Source organism: Macaca mulatta, chromosome 1, assembly GCF_049350105.2.
Source record: "Macaca mulatta isolate MMU2019108-1 chromosome 1, T2T-MMU8v2.0, whole genome shotgun sequence".
Lineage (NCBI taxonomy): Eukaryota > Metazoa > Chordata > Mammalia > Primates > Cercopithecidae > Macaca > Macaca mulatta.
The window spans coordinates 154985293-155004896 of record NC_133406.1 but is presented as its reverse complement, the minus strand read 5'-3'; the positions used below and the strand labels follow the sequence as shown (position 1 = coordinate 155004896).

General features: G+C 45.6%; 2 protein-coding genes across 12 annotated transcripts in view; one reads left to right on the top strand and one right to left on the bottom strand.

Annotated features, from left to right (window-relative positions):
• The window catches only part of DDAH1 (dimethylarginine dimethylaminohydrolase 1), a 255707-nt gene extending 242910 nt beyond the window's left edge, over positions 1–12797 (bottom strand). For 4 of the 11 annotated variants that reach the window (XM_077991915.1, XM_077991900.1, XM_077991927.1 and 1 more), the window contains exons 1-2: positions 11049–11475; positions 10475–10544 (exon numbers count right to left, since the gene is read on the bottom strand). The gene's annotated coding sequence lies outside the window, so the exon portion shown is untranslated. Of the gene's footprint in view, positions 1–10474; positions 10545–11048; positions 11476–12335 lie in introns of those variants that run through there. The other 7 variants (XM_077991877.1, XM_077991919.1, XM_077991890.1 and 4 more) reach the window with 7 other exon arrangements.
• A 2208-nt stretch (positions 12798–15005) lies between these two features.
• On the top strand, positions 15006–17956 carry CCN1 (cellular communication network factor 1). Its single transcript, XM_015144252.2, has 5 exons — positions 15006–15292; positions 15613–15826; positions 16177–16533; positions 16667–16875; positions 16991–17956. The coding sequence occupies exons 1-5, from the start codon at positions 15230–15232 to the stop codon at positions 17291–17293; spliced, it is 1146 nt and encodes a 381-aa protein (XP_014999738.1). The 5' UTR covers positions 15006–15229; the 3' UTR covers positions 17294–17956.
• The last annotated feature ends 1648 nt before the right edge of the window (positions 17957–19604 follow it).

The window sequence follows — 19604 nt, the reverse complement described above, 5'->3', positions numbered from 1 at the left end:
GCAATACAGTGAGAGCTCATTTCTACAAAAAATTATCTGGGTGTGGTGGTGCATACCTGTAGTCCCAGCTACTCAGGAGACTGATGTGGGAGGATGGCTTGAGCCTGGGAGGTGACAGTTACAGTGAGCCTGGGTGACAGAGTGAGATCCCATCTCAAAAAAAAAAAAAGAGAAAGAAAAATAAAGTAGTAGAGAATGTCACATTGAATAAGAAGTCAAAACCCAAATTATAAGAAACCTAATTTAAACATAAAGACACAAGTAGGTTAAAAGCAAAGGGATTTTTCAAATAGAATATAAATACTAATCAAAAGAAAATTAGAATAGGGATTAGATTTCAGAACAAAGAATATTACTAGGGATAAAGAAGTTGTATTAGATTAGTTGTGGTTCTCCAAAAGAAACAGAACCAGAAAAATTTATGTATGTATGTGTGTGTGTATGTACATGTGTGCATGTGTGTGTATGTGTAGAGGGAGAGAGAGATTTATTATAAGGAACTGGCTTATGTGAGTATGGAGGCTGACAAACCCCAAGATCTGCAGTTGGCATGCTGGAGACCTAGGAGAGCTGACGGTATAGTTCCAGCCCGAAGGCCAGCAGGCTTGAAACCCAGGAAGAATCAATGTGTCAGATTGAGACTGAAGGCAGAAGAAACCTCACATCCCAGCTCAAAGGTAATCAGGTAGAAAGAATTACCTCGTACAGAAGAGTCAGTCTTAATGTTCTATTCAGGCCTTCAGCTGATTGGATGAGGCCCGCCCACATCGGAGAGCACCATCTGCTTTACTCAGTCTACTGATTCAAATGTTAACCCCATCCAAAAACACCCGCACAGACACACTCAGAATGTTCAAGCAAACATCTGGGACCCTGTAGCTCAGTCAAATTTAACACATAAAATTAATCATCAATGATAGGGTTTGGCTCTGTGTCCCCACCCAAATCTCATCTTGTAGCTTCCATAATTCCCATGTGTTGTGGGAGGGACCTGGTGGGAGATGGCTGAATCATGGGGGCAGGTCTTTCCTGTGCTGTTCTCGTGATAGTGAATGGGTCTCACAAGATCTAATGGTTTTAAAAATGGGAGATTTGGCTGGGCGCAGTGGCTCACGCCTGTAATCCTAGCACTTTGGGAGGCCGAGGTGGGCGGATCATGAAGTCAAGAGATCGAGACCATCCTGGCTAACACAGTGAAACCCCGTCTCTACTAAAAATACAAAAAATTAGCCGGGTGTGGTGGCACGCACCTGTAGTCCCAGCTACTCAGGAGGCTGAGGCAGGAGAATTGCTTGAACCCGAGAGGTGGAGGTTGCAGCGAGCTGAGATCGCCCCACTGTACTCCAGCCTGGGTGACAGAGCGAGACTCCGTCTCAAAAAAAAAAAAAAGAAAAAAAAGGGAGTTTCTCTGCACAAGCTCTCTTTTCGCTTGGTGCCATCCACGTAAGATGTGACTTGCTCCTTTTTGCCTTCCACTGTGATTGTGAGGCCTCTCTAACCATGTGCGACCATAAGTCCAATAAACTTCTTTCTTTTGTAGATTGCCCAGTCTCAGGTACGTCTTTATTAGCAGTGTGAAAACAGACTAATTATGAAAAGAAAGAGTCATTTCATAATTACAGATGAGGCAATTTATCCAGAGGATATAGCAATTCTAAATGTTTATCCATCTAACAACATAAGTTCAAAATACATCGAGCAAAACTAAGAGAACTAAAAATAAAAATAGACATATTAATAATTGTGGTTGGAGATTTCAATACTCCCCTCTCAATTCCAAAGAATAGGTAGACAAAAAAAATCAACACTATCAAACAATTTTGCCTAACTGACATGTATGGATCACTCCACCCACAAAAGCGGACTAGACATTCTTTTCAAGATGGACTATATTCTGGGTCGTAAAACCAGTCTCAAGAAGTATAAAATAATTCAAGTCATACACAGTTTATTTTCTGACCACAATAAAATGAAGCTAGAAATAAATAACAGAATCATATCTGGAAAAGATCCAAATATCCTAAATAACACACTTCTAAATAACCTGAGTCAAAAAAATAAAAAATAAAAAAGGAAATTAGAAAGTCTTTTAAACAGATTGAAAATAAAAACATAACATGTCAAAATTTGTGGGATGCAGCTGAAGCAGGAGTAGAAGGAAATTTATAGCATTAAGTGCTTATAATAGAGAGAAAATGTTTTCAACCAGTGACCTCAGCTTCCATATTAAGAAACTAGACAATAAGAGAAAATTAAACCCAAAGTGAACAAAGGAAAGGAAATAAAGACAGATGGCACATCATGAACAACAGTGGAATCAAATAAAACAATATCCCAAAATGCCACTAAATGTAATGGAATCCTGGAGCACTGTCATTTTACCCAATATGCTCTCCCTTCTTATCTACTGTGCCCACTGCCTAGGAAAGGGCTTCAAATAATCAGACGCACCTTTAATACTATACAACAGAAACCTTGCACCATTTCAAGTAAGGCCAAGAATGTAATTCACATATCCACTAGCTATCATTAGAACAGCAGAAGACACACATTTACCCAAAAGGCTATGCACATTAGGAAGCCTAGATTGCTTACCAAAAGGAAGTGCAAAGACATTTAAAATAAAAATATGCAACTCCTTATGAACACAAGTTCATAATTAAAGGATCCTTATTAAAGCATCCTCAAGTCTTTGCTGATACTATGTCCAAGCATAATAAATTATATCCAAGCAGAGAAAAACACAGCTTGCCCTTCCAAGCCTTATGGAGGAAGCACTGGAAGTCTCAAGAGCACTCACCATCCAGTGTGACAAGAAGACTTCACCCCAGTGTGGGGCAGTGTTCAGGCAGGGCTCCTAAAGCTGCTCGTGTATACTGTACCTTTATGAAGTCACTTATTGCATAGTATTTATATACACACTAATTACGCAAGCTCTCACTCCTCTAGACTGTGTCGTCCTCAAAGTCAGGGACCACATCTGTCATCTTTGTATCCCCAAACCCTAGTATGGTACAATCGTTTCACAAACGTGCTTTAAAAGGCATATGTGAACCCCCTAAGAAGCTACAGGGTTGTAAATAACACCTGATGTGATTGCCTGAAGACTGAACAGTAAACAAAACAAGACTTCGGATCCACATTGAAACCAAAGAACAGAGACTTATGTCTCCTGAGTTCAATTAGATTTTTAAAACATTCTTTTTAAAGTTGATTTCTTTTGTTTCCAGTCTACAGTGAGAGTTTGAGTGGGTCCAGGTTTTATCTGAAGCAGTCTGCCCATCCTTTTCCCACGATGTTCTGGAAGAAAGCAGACTGCTGATGACTCACAACTCAGCACACTTGTTAGTTCCTATGTACTGATACCAAATTGTGTTCCAAAAGAGAAGCCTTTACAAAGGATCAAAACCTTGGCCCTAGGATATGGTTCATGTTCCAAGCTTTCCAACATGGTGCTAAATTAATTGCATTTGATTCTAGGTGGGTTAATAACTAATAGCTGCAGAGGTGATTTCAGGCAGAAATTGTCTAAATTCTCACTTTCCGTCATTTCAGAAATTTTCCCTGAGTTTGTTTCCAACCCCATCTTCGTCCTCTACCTCCTTCTCTGGCCCCAGCTTTAAGGGTTGCAGCTCTTGGAAAAAGCATTTGCAGGATGGCCCAGCTATGCACGCTGGCCCTTTCTAGTTGCTTTTCCTGAACTGGGACCCAAGGACTTCTCCTCTATTCAAAATAGCAGAGCAATGAAAGTGCAGAAAGCCCAGAGGAAAGAAAGGTGGAGGGAGTCTGGATTAGTGGTGGTGACAAGAAATGAATCCATGAGAATGTCCTCATTAATGACTGTTCTTCAGCTTCCCTTGAGTTCCACAACCTAGTCTTGCTAAGTCAGTTCTTCCTTATCACTCGCTGAAACCCACGCTCACAGTGACTGCTGACTTTCTCTATTCACCACAGAATGTGACCCTACCCTCCCAAAGGCTCTCCAGGAACTTCAGATGTAAAACAAGCTGACGCTGATCACAAACATTTGTAGGGCACATCTCAGTTTCTGGAGAGCTGAAACAAGACTTCATTCCATCCTCCCAATAATTCTGAGATATTATTATTTCTGTTTTACCACCAACGAGACTGAGACCCCGTGAGATTAGGTGGTTAACTTGAGTTGCACCATAGCAAGTGTACCCTCTGACCCCTGCATTCTTTCTTCCTACCACGTGGCCTCAAAGCCTCTAGAGTTCAGCTTTTCTTCTCCTAATGCCTGATACTTTCTATTTTTGTTTCTGAGCCTTCTCTCCCTTGCTTATTCCATACCTCTAATCCTTAACCTCCTCCCTCCAACACACACACTGTCACACACACACACATACACACACACACACATCTCAGTGCACTTGTCTAACACCTTCTTCATATAGTCATCTAACTTCCTTCTCAGAGCAGTCTTCCAGGTTACAGCATAGTACTCTAGTGCAGCTTCAGACTGCCCATAGAAACTCCCATCCATTTTTCCAACACAAAATAAGAAAATCATACTTCCTTAGTTATTTTTAATTATACTGCACCATATCCTCTGGAATCTGTCATCTGTCCCTGGAAAACAGAGATTCCATATGTCTAAATCATTCTACACAGTGCCTAGCAAAGAAGCAAAGATAAGTGCAGGTTATCACCATGCCTGTTCTCTGATCATAATGATGGTGACAGGAATGTTCACATGATGGCAACGATCCCATTCACTTTAATCTGCACCTCTTTTTAAAAGCTAAAGAGTCACCAGTGGCTCAAAGACTTCAAATCAATGCATCTGAAAGTGCTAAGGAAAGTGTAAAGGGCTGGCTCTATAAAGGCGAAGTGGTGGTAACAATAAAAAAAAAAGAGAGAAAAATGGCAAGCACTCATAAAGGGAGTGAAAACTCAAGGAATCAGGACTGCATAGCAGAAATGTAGAAAGGGGACAGAACTTGGAGTCAGACAGGCTTGGGTTAGAATCCTTGTTTGGTCACATTCTAACTGTCTGATCCCAGACAAGTTGCTTAACTTCTCTGAGCCTTCATTCCCTAAGCTTAGAAAGAAGTCAAAAAGCTTATCTCAGAGGGCTCTCCTGAACCTGAACCTGTAAGGCATTTGGTCCATGGCAGGTGCCCTGTAAATGTCACTTCCCTTCTCTTTCCCCTTCTGAAAGAAGGATCCATAATGATAAGAATTTTCAATAGCACCCAAAGGGTTGGTCCCACCTGTAATCAATGCATTTTAAGAGGCTCACCTGAAAGTTCTCACTTTTAGATGTTTTCTAATCTCTCAGGAATGTGCACATTCCTTGCAGTCCCCAGCTTCAAAGGGAACGTGTATGTTAGGGAATAACTGTGCCCAATCCCTCTCAGCCATAAAAATATACACACTAACAAGACTTCACATCTTTAAAGGGTGAGACTCAGAGTTGGACATCCCTTGTCTGTACTCCCAAAGCTGCACTGCTTCTAGAGCTGTAATCCACAGTATTGTATTATCTATTTAAGCATCTACATCTCCCCTGGGCAGCTAGAGCCATGAAGCAAAGTCCATATATTATTCCTCTTTGCATTGCTGCCTAGCATGAAGCAAGCCATACATGTCATGTTTATTAGAATGAACTGAATCATCTATCTTCTGGGTCTGCAACGCTTTAGCATATAGTCTACACTTTCTAATTCTCCCAAAGACATTTTCCAGAACCTTGGAAATTTTAAGCATACAATACATTTTGCCTTTGTCCTTTTAGAATGAAGTGTTTACAAGCTTTTTTTTTTTTTTTTTTTTTTTTTTGCTTTTGAAAGCTAAAACCTAACTACAAAAGAAGGGGTAAATGATTTCAGAGAAGCACCTGGCACTATGTTTTTTCTTTATTGCCATAACCTTGGGCACCCCCCACCCCACTCAACATTCAACACTCAGGGACACCTTGCTTAAGGCACACACTGGGTGTGCTTGGCAGGGGCCTGGAGGGCTCTGTGCTTAGTAACTCTGTTGTGAGGACAACCACAGGCTGTGGGAGGTGGCAGCTTTGCCTGCCTCAGGTAACAAAATTGATGGTGATGACTAAGTTACAGTAGACGGATCTCTCAATCTCTGAGAAGTTTCACCTCTGTTCTGACACATCTCTTTCTTTTTTCCTCCCAGAGGAAATAGAAACAAGCTCAGGCAAGGGCCCTATGGAGAGAACCCTTTTTCATTGTTTAACTTGTTTATTACCAGACTCTCATTAAGAAACTATGGGCCACAATTACTGAAAACATGAGCTAAAGAGACATTTAGAACAACATTTAAGTGACAGATTCAGTCAGTTGTTAAGGGGAAGTCAAGAAGTTGCAGGTAAGTTCCTGAACTTTAAGGCAGATTTCATGAAGGACAAATACCATGCTCTCCCTGAAAGGAATGGTCTTTGAAACAGGTATTCCGCTCTACCTTAACAACCCTGGCCCCTTGTACCAATTACTGACATCTAGCAAAGCTTCAATTTTCTCATCTTTTTAACGGAAATAAAATATCCTACAGAGTTGTTTATAAAGATCAGATGAGATTGTGTATACTAACTATTTAGCCAACAGTAGGCAAAGCCCAGGCCCCACAGGTGCTTCCAACTATCCCTATGTCTCCCCAGTGCTAAGGCCAAGTGTCAGCTGGCACTAACGCTCAGGCATGGCATTTTTTACCAGTCTGATTCCTGGGGCACTTGAGTGCATCACTCCTGAGCTGGTGCAGTCCTATCATCTTGTAGATGAGGAAACCAAAGCAAAACCTCACATGGCTCACCACTGCCTGTAGGCAAAGTCCCAGTGCCATGACGGGTAAGACCATTTGAGTGGTTTTTTAGATAGTCACTGGTGTCTCAGTGCAGCCAGAATACCTGGCTGGATGGATCCTTTTAATCACATCATCTATATACCATATACCAAAGAATTTTATGGATTTTATAACTAGAGTTCTAAAGAATAGAAAGTATTCTCTAGATAATAAGACTAGCTCATTCTATGTTAATTGTAGTGAAAGTGAAGATAATGGTGGTGCTTGGCAGTAGGAATAATTGTAATTTATTAAGCACTTACTATGTGCCAGGCATCAGGCTGAGCAGTAAATATGTCTTATGTCTTATTTCACATAAGTCCAACTGCTTGAATACTCCCTTACACTCAATCCCCAAGACTTGCAAAAATTTGTCACAAATAAATCACTTCAATCCCTCTGTAGAATCTGTGTGCTCACCTGCTGTGGCCAGAGAAAATCCTTTCTAAATTCTGGATGTGCTATGTGTGATGTTAGTGGTCGGTTAAGAGACAGGTACCTCCAGAAATAAAACATGAAAAGCAGAGGTTAATTGCTGATTCTCTCAATCTGGAGCCAACCCATTTGATAATGACTTATAATTATTATATTTCATATTGCTCAATCATCTCTAGAAGATAGATTGCAGGGTGTGGTGGGAGAGGTGCCTTCCAGTCCTTTCCAATAAAATGTTTCTGTGTTATCACAAAACAAGAAGTGCTGTAAGGTAAGGGAGTTAGGAATGCTGGCTTCCTGTGGATAGATGCCAGGTGAAGGAAATAAACAGATAGAGTTCCCATGGGATACAGATGCCCTAAAAAAGTGTTTCCTATACTACTGCCAAGGCGATGCCAGCTGCTTACAACATCAATTCAGGGGCAGGAAGGAGGGAGACAGAGTAGTGGCTGGAGAGTGGATGAAGCAGAAAATTTGTAAAAAGCCACCAATTCCAATTTTGTTGATAGGATATAAATTCCTACAACCAAGAGTTAAGTAGCAGCCCTGATTCTTAAACAAAAAAAAGTCTAGTCAACTTGACAATTAAATGGAGCCCAGGGTGCTTTTCCCTACAATTTCACAGGTGGCTGGGAGTTACAGAATGGTGGAGCAGGACAGATTCTTACAGATATTCAGTCCGGAGATCACAACTGGCACCCATCAACATTGTCCTCTTGAGTTTTCCAAGGATTAGCCTAGTTGGCATTTTAACATTGTAATTAAATGCCAACATTTTAAAATTTTGAAGACTTCACATAAAAATCCAGATCTCTAGTATCTCTTTTTAAAATGAGAAAATAGGCCAGGTACGGTGGCTCATGCCTGCAATCCCAGCACTTTGAGAGGCCAAGGTGGGCAGATCACGAGGACAGGAGTTCGAGACCAGCCTGGCCAACATGGTGAAACCCTGTCTCCACTAAAAATACAAAAATTAGCCGGGCGTGGTGGTGCATGCTACTACTAGTTACTAGTGGTGCTGAGGCAGGAGGATCACTTGGACCTGGGAGGAGGAGGTTGCAGTGAGCCGAGATCGTGCCACTACACTCCAACCTGGGCAACAGAATGAGACTCCTTCTCAAAATTAATAAATAATAAAATAAAATGAGAAAATAGGCAAACAGTGAACCTACATTTTCAGCTAGTATCCATTCAGCCCCTCATAGATGGTCCCAGTGTCCCCATGGTTCCCAAGGCTGAGGCCAAATATCAGCCAGCACTAATCCTGAGGCATGGCATGGTGTTACCTGGCTGACATCTAGCAAAGCTAGATGTCAAGTGCAGGCAGGCCCTTGAGTGTGTGTCCTCTAAGCTGGGAGAATCCAGTTATCTTTTTTTTTTTTTTTTGAGATGGAGTCTCACTCTGTCGCCCAGGCTGGAGTGCAGTGGCATGATCTGGGCTCACTGCAAGCTCCGCCTCTTGGGTTCACGCCATTCTCCTGCCTCAGCCTCCCGAGTAACTGGGACTACAGGCGCCCGCCACCACGCCTGGCTAATTTTTTTTTTTTTTTTGTATTTTTAGTAGAGATGGGGTTTCACAATGTTAGCCAGGATGGTCTCGATCTCCTGACCTCGTGATCCGCCCACCTCGGCCTCCCAAAGTGCTGGGATTACAGGCATGAGCCACTGCGCCTGGTCCTGTTATCTTATAGAAAAGGAAACCTAGGCAAAAAGCTCACATGGCTCACTCTGCAAAGTTCTAGCGTCATGACAGCAAGGCCATTCACAGATGGTCCCAACTGACATCTCTTGCCAGTTTTCAGAAGAAATCCTATGCTATGGTCCAGCGCATCAGACTGGTTGTTACGCCTGGTCAAGGCCCTGTTCCCTTCCTCTCAAATGTCCTGCCCTGCTATCCAACTCCTGTTCATCCTTTCAGCCCCAGATTAGTTGTTCCCCCTAACTCCTCTCAGGCAGTGAAGTATCCACACAGCATTTATGTACCCACTTCTGCAATATGCCTTAGAGTCCTCCAGGGGATGTGCAATATTAAAATCCTCTTTTTCATGTCACCAGTACCTAGCACTGTGCCATGACACATCACAGACTCTGAATAAGTCTGGGATTCAGAGAAGGGTAAACAAACGGACCTCAAATATATGGGTAATTAGGCCAGGCGCTATGGCTCATGCCTGTAATCCCAGCACTTTGGGAGGCCGAGGCGGGTGGATCACCTGAGGCCAGAAATTCGAGACCAGCCTGGCCAACATGGTGAAACCCCATCTCTATTATACATACACACACACACACACACACACAGACACACACATACACACACATATATATATGAGTAATTATAACATAGGTGGGGAGAAAACAGGTTAAAAACAGATGGGGAGCCTGGTGCAGTGGCTCACACCTGCAATCCCAGCACTTGGGGAGGCCGAGATGGATGGAACACTTGAGCCCAAGAGTTTAAAACCAGCCTGAGCAACATGGGGAGACCCCATCTCTACAAAAATTAGCTGGGTGTGGTGGCGTGTGCCTGTAGTCCCAGCTACTCAGGAGGCTGAGGTCAAGAGCCCAGGGGGTCAAGGCTATGGTGAGCCTAGATCATGCCACTGCACTCTAGCCTGGGTGACAGAGCTAGACCATGTTTCAAAAAATAACCCAACAACAAAAACAGACTGGGTCCACAATGAACACCCAGACTGACGAACCATCAAGTAAGTGATGCCGAAACCTTTATCTCAGTGACAAATTCAATTCCCCCCAGGCCAAGCCTTATTCCAGAAGTAGGGATTGCCTGAACAATGTGGCTTATGAGGTGTCAAAAGAACCCCAGAGGTCCTAAGTATCTTCCCCACCAGCCTGCCAAGGTGCTTAAAGATCACTCCATAAATGTATATGCATTAAGACCTTTTCTGTTAAAATACAACACTCCTTTTCTCCCTCCTTCCTAAGAGCCAGTACATTAGGCAATTCTCAGGAGTTAGCACAGCTTCAGTTAATTTATCAACTATTTTTTTATATCTGATGCATTTCACCTAGACTATCTGGATAAGCTGTGATAGAGTTAAATAAAGGTAAATTTCCAGGAGAGGGGTATGGGCCTGAATGTCTGAGGTAAGAGATAGAGAGCAGGCAGTATAGCACAGTGGTTAAGTATGAGACCTTATGATCTGGGTCCAAATCCGGTTTCGCTGCGGGCTAGGTGAGTCACCTTTGGCTAGTCACTTACCTTCCATGCCTCCATTTCTTCATTTAGATAGAAAATGGTGTCACCAAAAGGACCTGCTTCAGTGGGGCATCTGAGAATTAAACGAATCAATATATAGAAGGCATTTTAAAGTGGTGCCCCAACCTATGTGAACCCTATATAATGTGTTAATTTCTGTCATTATTAGAGGGGATGACATGAAATTTGGCCCTGAAAGGAGCTGCTCTGGCTTTACTACTTGCTGCCTCCTTTCCCAGTTTACTGAGAAGCAGGCAAGGTCCCGAGAGGATGGGCAGCATCCCCAAGGCCACAGGCTACTGATGGCAGAGCCAGGACTTCCTATCCAGGGCTCCCCACAGGCGGAACTTCTCGAGGAGGAAGAGGGGAAGGGGTCCTGGGAGGCCAGGAGAAACCGAAGAGCCAGCTCTACCATGTGTCTCTTCTGGGGATAATGGCATCCAGGCCCTTCAGGGCTTTTCCTCAGAGTCGGTTCCACGTCCCGCTCTCGGGTGCGCTTGGTGTCCACGCAAACGCCATCCTCCGAACACCCCCCTCCACACACACACACAGCCCCACACCCTCGCGCCGGGCGCACCCTCCATGTCTGGCACAGCACGGCAACTCGCTGCCCCGCTGGGAGGACGAGTCAACAGTGGGGTGGACGGGAAAAGTGACACAATTGGGCTTCGGCGCCCTCCGCGCCAGCCTCCCACGCAGCACAGGGCGGACTTCGGTCCTCAGAGGGGTGGACTGGGATCGAAATGCGCGGGTCTACCCTGCCGCCCGCAACGCTCCGGGGTCCCGCGCGGAGGGAGGCCTGGGCGCGGGCGGCCGCGGTACACTTTTCAGGAACGCGACAGTCGCAAGGCTGCCCGGCCCGGTCGCAGGACCGCCGCCGCCGTCGCCACCGCCCCCCAAAGCTGGATGACGGAGTCTTGAAAGACTTTCACCAAATATGGGCCGGGGTTGGAAGCGTCCTGCGCCGCGCGCCGCCGGAAACCTCGAGTCCTGGCAACCTCTGTGACTGTGGGCGCGCGGGCGGTGTGGCCGGCAGGGGGCGGCGGTAGCAGCCGGGCAGGCGCGTCCGGATGCCTCGGGTCCGGCGCCCTCCCGCCGTGCGGACCCTGTCCGCTCCCTTCGCAGGGGTTCCGGAGCCGACCGCCCTCTCCGCGCGTCGGCCACCCAGTTCCTGCCGCCGCCACCAGGATCCTAGCTTCCTGGGGAGCTCCTGGCTATCATGCCAAGGGGATAGGGGTGGGGAAAGGGTGGAGGAGAGAAATGGGATGGTACGGGGGCGCCACTTTAAAGCTGGTCTTTTGCAGACACCATAAGTTCTATTCATTAAGGTGGCTATGAAGAGTGAAGTTGTGAGATTGGGTGTGCAGGCGAGTATCTCTGAAGACACACACACACCCCTACTACAGGCACTCCGGTCGTCCAGGGTAGTGGTTCTCAGGGTGTGATTTCCGGACCAGCATCATCACCATCACCTGGGGACTTGTTAGAAATGTAACTACTCTGGGGTAGGACCCAGGAACCATTAACTAGCCCTCCAGGTGACTCTGATGCACTCTAGTCTGAGAGCCTTCCTAGGGCTAGGAAACCGGAGTCGCCAGATTTACCGTTATTATTCTCGGTTGCTGCCAGACAGTGAGCCCTTCATTAGGTAACCTAAAATTCCCTGGCAACAGCGGGTGAGAGACGTCCCCATCGCTCAGCCCGAAGCCAGGAGCTGCAGAAGACAATCAGCCCGTTCTCCGTGGATTGCAACCCAAGGAAACAAGGCAGCCCGTTTATTTCCTCCTGGGGCACCCGCATGGGGAGGGTGAAGGAGAAACTAGCAAAAGAGCCATACAGAATTAGCACCCGAAGCAACACTTACCCATAAACATTTGCACATTTCGCCTCCTGTCCGTCAACTTGAACTGATCTGCAACTCCCAGCGGAGGCGGCGAGAAGGCGACCGGAGGCTTGGGTTTCTGGACGGTCTTTGGGCAGGACTTGAGGAGCCGCTGTTTCTGTTGCCTAATGTCGTCGATTACTAGCAGGCGCACCAGCACATGGTATATGGAGAGGCTGTGCACATAGGGTACTCTAGTGTCTCCCGCTCCCACACCTCCTGGCCCTGTTGCTCCAACCTCCCACCCCCATCGCACAACACACCCCCGCTTTAAATGGGCAGCTGACAGTAAGGTTCTCTAAATTTCTCCTCTGGGGCAAACTCATCCTCAAGATTCCCCAGTTGAAGTCCAGAAACAAACCCACACACCCTTGTTAGAAAATTTTAATGTGTCTTTAAAGGAATCTCTGGAATGGCTTGTGTTTGAACGCAGTGCGGCAGACTGGATCTCTGCCGTCCCCCATCCCCAACCTCCAATTAAGGTATATACGGCCAGTTGGATGATCCACTGTGCTTTTATTTTAAATCATGATAGACAGATTGCGTGAAAAACAAGGAATTCCAAAGAATTTCCTGCTCTGGGAAGAGAAGTTAAATCTATATTTAACAACATTTGAAGCTGTCAAGAATGCTTTGTGGTTGGATAACAGAGGCAGAAAAATGTTAAAAACGCAGGCTACTGCTATACCCAAATATGGAAATATTGTTACGTCTGGTGTCTGATTCACCATCTGGAAATACTTACAACCATGAAGTCAAATAGAAAAGACGCCACAACAGAAGCCAGGAACCCTCCTCTCCATTCTCTCTCTCCCATCTCCCTCTGTTCAACACGTACTGTGGCTACACCCCTCCTTCCCCCTCCCGTCCCGCAATCACTTCATTAAGAAGGAAACAATAATGAAATGATAAGGCAGAAAAAATAATGTTTTGTAAATAATAATTGATGTATTAACCTGTGTACATGTTGGGCCCAGACTTTCCTCACTGTATTTGCATAACACCTGACAATCCATTGTCTTGAAAAGTCTCCCAACCCTAACCCTCCATCAGAGCTTTAGAAATCCCACTCCCTCTAGCAAATGCTGCTTCCATTTATGAAAGGGCACTTTGGAATGAATGAAACTGAACTTCCTGCAAGGGTTCTCTTCACTGGAGTGTGTTTTCATCCTGACAGCTTCTCATTGTGCTTATCAGGAAAGTCAGCATTAGCACTAAGGGCCTTTTTAAACAAGACTGCTAAATTATGAAGTCTGAACAGCCCTAAACATTAAAAAGGATAAGTAGTTATCCTAGAGCATATGAGTCTCACATCATTTTTATTAAAATTATGCAAAAAGTTTTTGAAACTTGCAGGGAAAGTTTATCAATCACACTAACGGTATTGGTGATGTTCAAGTAAATTGTCTTGTGGTGGGGTCTTCTACTGAGTGTATTGCAGGTAGAACAGGATCTTAAAATCTGCTGACATTTTTACTACAAAATATTACATCCTAAATCTCTTTTCTGTACTTGGAGAGAAAGGCATTGCAATTCATTTAAAATGGGAGGCTTCCAGTGGTCCCTAGGAAAGGAGTGAAAAACCCCACAAAACGTCCAGCTTGAAGGAATCTGCTTTTCCCAGAGATTCATAGGGCATAATGGTACTGGAATCTGGTTTGGCCTTGCGGTCTTTGCAGGTGATGATTTCAGGCCAAAGCACTCCACGGTGGTCCCCTGCACTTCTGGCTGGCTGCTTGGTTAGCATAGCCTCTTGCCCGCGGAAGCAGGCGGGCAGGGCTTACCCAGTCTCCTGCATCCGTGAGGAAGTATAAGTCAGCCTCCCGGAGAACTCCCCGCGTTCGTTTCCTCTCGGACTTCCAACCCAGGCAGTGGGCTGGAACTAAAGTGGGAACCTCCAAAAACAAACAAGTACAACATATCCAAAAAAGGGGAGGGCTGGAGGAGTGGGGGAGACCTCTGCCTGGGAATTTGCCAAACGATGGGGAAGTTCCGCCCCCCCGCACCCCCCTCGCCTTTTCATTCATAAATGCCACTCTGGGTATTAATTTGCAATTCACTGAATTTTGCTAATAAACATCATGCCAAAGCTTTGGGACTTGTTCTGAACACGCCTCTTTGAAGTCCACAAATATTACTGGCTCAGAGACACACTCCTCTTCCACGTTCTACTCTTTCAACAGATAACTTGCCTCTCACCTTCGCTGTAAACAAGCAAACAGCTCACTGCCTTCCTGGGTGAGGGTTTCCGTGCCCGGTCAACTCGAATCACCAAACAAAACGACTTTTGTTCCTCCCTCTCAGGTCCTCCCACCCACCCAGTCCAGGCAAAGTTCTGAACTGGCCCCCCTCTCCCCTCGCGACCCTCCAACCACCATCACCACCATCACGCCCCAAAGAACGCTTCCTAACAGAAGTAATTTAAGGTGGAAAAAACGAACTGTTTTCTTGACGGGACACACACACACACACACACACACACACACACAAAGGTGCAATGGAGCCAGGGGAGGCGCTTGGCAGCAGCCCGCGCCAACCAGCATTCCTGAGATGTTTGAGAATTCTGGAACGCGCAGACAGAGCCGACGTCACTGCAACACGCGGCGCCTCCGCCGGCCCATATATAAAAGGCGGGCTCCGGGGCGCCTGGGCAGACCGCGAGAGAGAGCGCCCCTGAGCAGCGTCCGCGCCCTCCGCGTCTTCTCCGCCGGGACCTCGAGCGAAAGACACCCGCCCGCCGCCCAGCCCTCGCCTCCTTACCCACCGGGTCCACCGCGCCGCCACCCCGACCCCGCTGCGCACGGCCTGGCCGCTGCGCACCAGCTTGTTGGCGTCTTCGTTGCCGCGCTCGCCCCGGGCTACTCCTGCGCGCCACAATGAGCTCCCGCATCGCCAGGGCGCTCGCCTTCGCCGTCACCCTTCTCCACCTGACCAGACTGGTGAGTTGGACTCTCCTTTTGCCACCGATTCCCCGTCCGCTGTCAGTCCCTTTCCCTGGTCCCAGATTGCCCACAGCAGGAAAACATAAAATAAAAAGTTCGCGGCCGTTTGCGGTAGCCGTTTCTTTAAGCACTCTCTTCCTCCCCCCAAAGACTTGTCGGGACCTCTTGGTGGGAGCAGCCTCCCTCGGTGGCCCGGCTGGACGAAGTCAGAGGCTCCCTGTCGATAGGGTCGGAGACCCCAGTCCTTTCCTACAGCAGCCGCGGCGCCCCTCTTGCGCACCGCGCCGAGTTTCACGCGTTTCTTCTCCCCCTTCCAGGCTCTCTCCACCTGCCCCGCCGCCTGCCACTGCCCCCTGGAGGCGCCCAAGTGCGCGCCGGGAGTTGGGCTGGTCCGGGACGGCTGTGGCTGCTGTAAGGTCTGCGCCAAGCAGCTCAACGAGGACTGCAGCAAAACGCAGCCCTGCGACCACACCAAGGGGCTGGAATGCAACTTCGGCGCCAGCTCCACCGCTCTGAAGGGGATCTGCAGAGGTAAGATGCTTGTGGTTTGGCCCCTTTAAAAAAAAATACTAGTCCCCATAGTCCAGAAGTTTAGTAATTTTGAGACCATGTATGGTGATGCTTTGTTGTTGGTAGCTTGGCAGAAAGGCACATGATTTCAGCAGTCTGGAATGCAATTCAGTGTGTCTGGGCCCAACGAAAGCGCATACGGAAAAGTGATTCCTGACTAACTTATTGTTCTGGTCTAGAGTCTCCGGGGAATTGTAGGGAACTTTACCATAAATTGAATTTAACAGCAGAAAATATGTATGAGTTTCAGGCGGTGGTTTGGAATCTTAACTTTATCCCCTTCTACCTTTCTCTTTTGGTGATCTTTGCAGCTCAGTCAGAGGGCAGACCCTGTGAATATAACTCCAGAATCTACCAAAACGGGGAAAGTTTCCAGCCCAACTGTAAACATCAGTGCACATGTATTGATGGCGCCGTGGGCTGCATTCCTCTGTGTCCCCAAGAACTGTCTCTCCCCAACTTGGGCTGTCCCAACCCCCGGCTGGTCAAAGTTACCGGACAGTGCTGCGAGGAGTGGGTCTGTGACGAGGATAGTGTCAAGGACCCCATGGACGACCAGGACGGCCTCCTTGGCAAGGAGCTGGGATTCGATGCCTCCGAGGTGGAGTTGACGAGAAACAATGAATTGATTGCAGTTGGAAAAGGCAGCTCACTGAAGCGGCTCCCTGGTAAGTGGAGACTGAGCCCTTCAGACACTGTACTGAGATGCATTTTTGGTCTGAAGCTTTGTAGAAATGAGTACTTGAGCCTGTTTGTGTGGCTATGCCTCTGAGAAGTCTTCCCTCTTATTTCTCTCTCCAGTTTTTGGAATGGAGCCTCGCATCCTATACAACCCTTTACATGGCCAGAAATGTATTGTTCAAACAACTTCATGGTCCCAGTGCTCAAAGACCTGTGGAACTGGTATCTCCACACGAGTTACCAATGACAACCCCGAGTGCCGCCTTGTGAAAGAAACTCGGATTTGTGAGGTGCGGCCTTGTGGACAGCCAGTGTACAGCAGCCTGAAAGTAAGTTCCTTCAGGGATGTGTAGACTGTTGCCTGGCAGGGGGGTGGGATGTGAATCTCTTTTTGAAGAAAGAGAAATATCACCCCTAACTTTTCTTCTCTCCTGTCTCTTACAGAAGGGCAAGAAATGCAGCAAGACCAAGAAATCCCCCGAACCAGTTAGGTTTACTTACGCTGGATGTTCGAGTGTGAAGAAATACCGGCCGAAGTACTGCGGTTCCTGCGTGGACGGCCGATGCTGCACGCCCCAGCTGACCAGGACTGTGAAGATGCGGTTCCGCTGCGAAGATGGGGAGACATTTTCCAAGAACGTCATGATGATCCAGTCCTGCAAATGCAACTACAACTGCCCGCATGCCAATGAAGCAGCATTTCCCTTCTACAGGCTGTTCAATGACATTCACAAATTTAGGGACTAAATGCTACCTGGGTTTCCAGGGCACACCTAGACAAACAAGGGAGAAGAGTGTCAGAATCAGAATCATGGAGAAAATGGGTGGGGGCGGTGTGGGTGATGGGACTCATTGTAGAAGGGATTCCTTGCTCATTCTTGAGGAGCATTAAGGTATTTCGAAACTGCCAAGGGTGCTGGTGCAGATGGACACTAATGCAGCCACGATTGGAGAATACTTTGCTTCATAGTATTGGAGCACATGTTACTGCTTCATTTTGGAGCTTGTGGTGTTGATGACTTTCTGTTTTCTGTTTGTAAATTATTTGCTAAGCATATTTTCTCTAGGCTTTTTTCCTTTTGGGGTTCTACAGTCGTAAAAGAGATAATAAGATTAGTTGGACAGTTTAAAGCTTTTATTCGTCCTTTGACAAAAGTAAATGGGAGGGCATTCCATTCCTTCCTGAAGGGGGACACTCCATGAGTGTCTGTGAGAGGCAGCTATCTGCACTCTAAACTGCAAACAGAAATCAGGTGTTTTAAGACTGAATGTTTTTATTTATCAAAATGTAGCTTTTGGGAGGGAGGGGAAATGTAATACTGGAATAATTTGTAAATGAGTTTAATTTTATATTCAGTGAAAAGATTTTATTTATGAAATTAACCATTTAATAAAGAAATATTTACCTAATATCTGAGTGTATGCCATTCAGTATTTTTAGAGGTGCTCCAAAGTCACTGGGAACAACCTAGCTCAAGTACTCAATTATTCAAACAGGACTTATAGGGATACAGCAGTGAATTAAGCTATTAAAATAAGATAATGATTGCTTTTATATCTTCAGTAAAGTCTTTGCATATAATGTTTAAAAAACATGTATTGAACATGACCTTGTATGAAGCACAAGAAAGATTCTGAAGCTAAATTTGTAATTTAAGAAAACAGCGCTGTATTTTCATCAGAATGTAAAGCCTAAGGGTCTCCATCACTCTGCGCGATGGCCATAATAATTTATTATTTTCATCACCAGGTTAGTGGGCATGTCACTTTAGTAGAGAAACCCTTTAATGAAAAGGGGTAGTCCATAACTCAGGCAGCCCACATCCAGATCCATGGGCAAGATTGAATATAATTAATGTATTCTAAAGACTTGCTTGTTTGTAGCTTTATATTTTCCCAATACCTTTCCTAAAAATTAGGAGAACTACTTAGAAATTTACCCTTGGCTGTTATCAGGAAAAATCTGAGTCTATAGGGGTCAGTTTGTTTTCACTAAATGAGCTTGAAGCATGACTTGTGTTAATCCTAATAAGCCGGTGATTAGGTAAACATGCTGTTAAATGCAAAGGAATGCAAGGAATTTCAAGTACTTTTCCAATAGCGTGAGGGCCAAGCTACCCCATCCCCCGTTCCTTTTTATAATATAAGTTATATTGATGGGGGAAGGAGCAGTTATGTAGAGTTGGCTATTCAGAAGGTCAAAGGTCCACAGCATTCCTGAAAGAAAGGGTCCCAAATCATAGGTCTAAGAGAGGTTGAGAAGGTTGTGTCAAGGTTTGTGAAAATGTTGGTAGCCTGTTTCAGAAGCATCTTCGTCTTTAGAAAGTACTGACAATAAACCTTTTACAGGGAGAAGTTTTCTTTTCATCATCAGTGTTGGCTCCTGTTCAAATCTATAGTGAAATGTTTCAGTCCGCACTTAGTTAAGAGAGTACTTGAATTTTTAGGCAGAAGAGAAAGTGCTTTTAAAAGGAATGGGGGGGGACAGCTGGGATCCTGAAGGGATTTTTCCAAGTAGATTAAATAATATCATTACTTTAATGAAGACCCACAGACAAATACTGCCTAAGCAATGGTTTTTAAGCCTTATGGAAATGCATAAAGGTTAATATAAATGCACTAGTAAAATCTATGGCCAAAAGCCTTCACTTCTGATTTTGACTTGCCTGAAATATTACAGCTTGTGCCTTCTGAATAGTCAGTTTTTCTTGCCTGAGGCATTCAAATGTTAAGGTATTTGAGAATTTAAACACCACCTGGCCCAGTCGTGGATGCAGTTAAACTTGTCAGTGCAATGTAACATGTGAAACATAATGAAGGTGTGAGGTTTTTGTGGTGCAATCTTGTTGAACAGACATCTAAATCCATAGGCAAGATTTACACATTCCCAAGCATCAACCCTGAAGTATTGCCCTCCAACACTGGAGTCCAACAAATCGCTTCTTATGTGGAGATCAAGGAGCAATATTTTATAGATCCTTTCAGTGTGCAGGGAAGTACTATTTGTCCAAATAAGCTCAAATGTGAAACTGAACCTAGTATGGGAAAACACTGAATC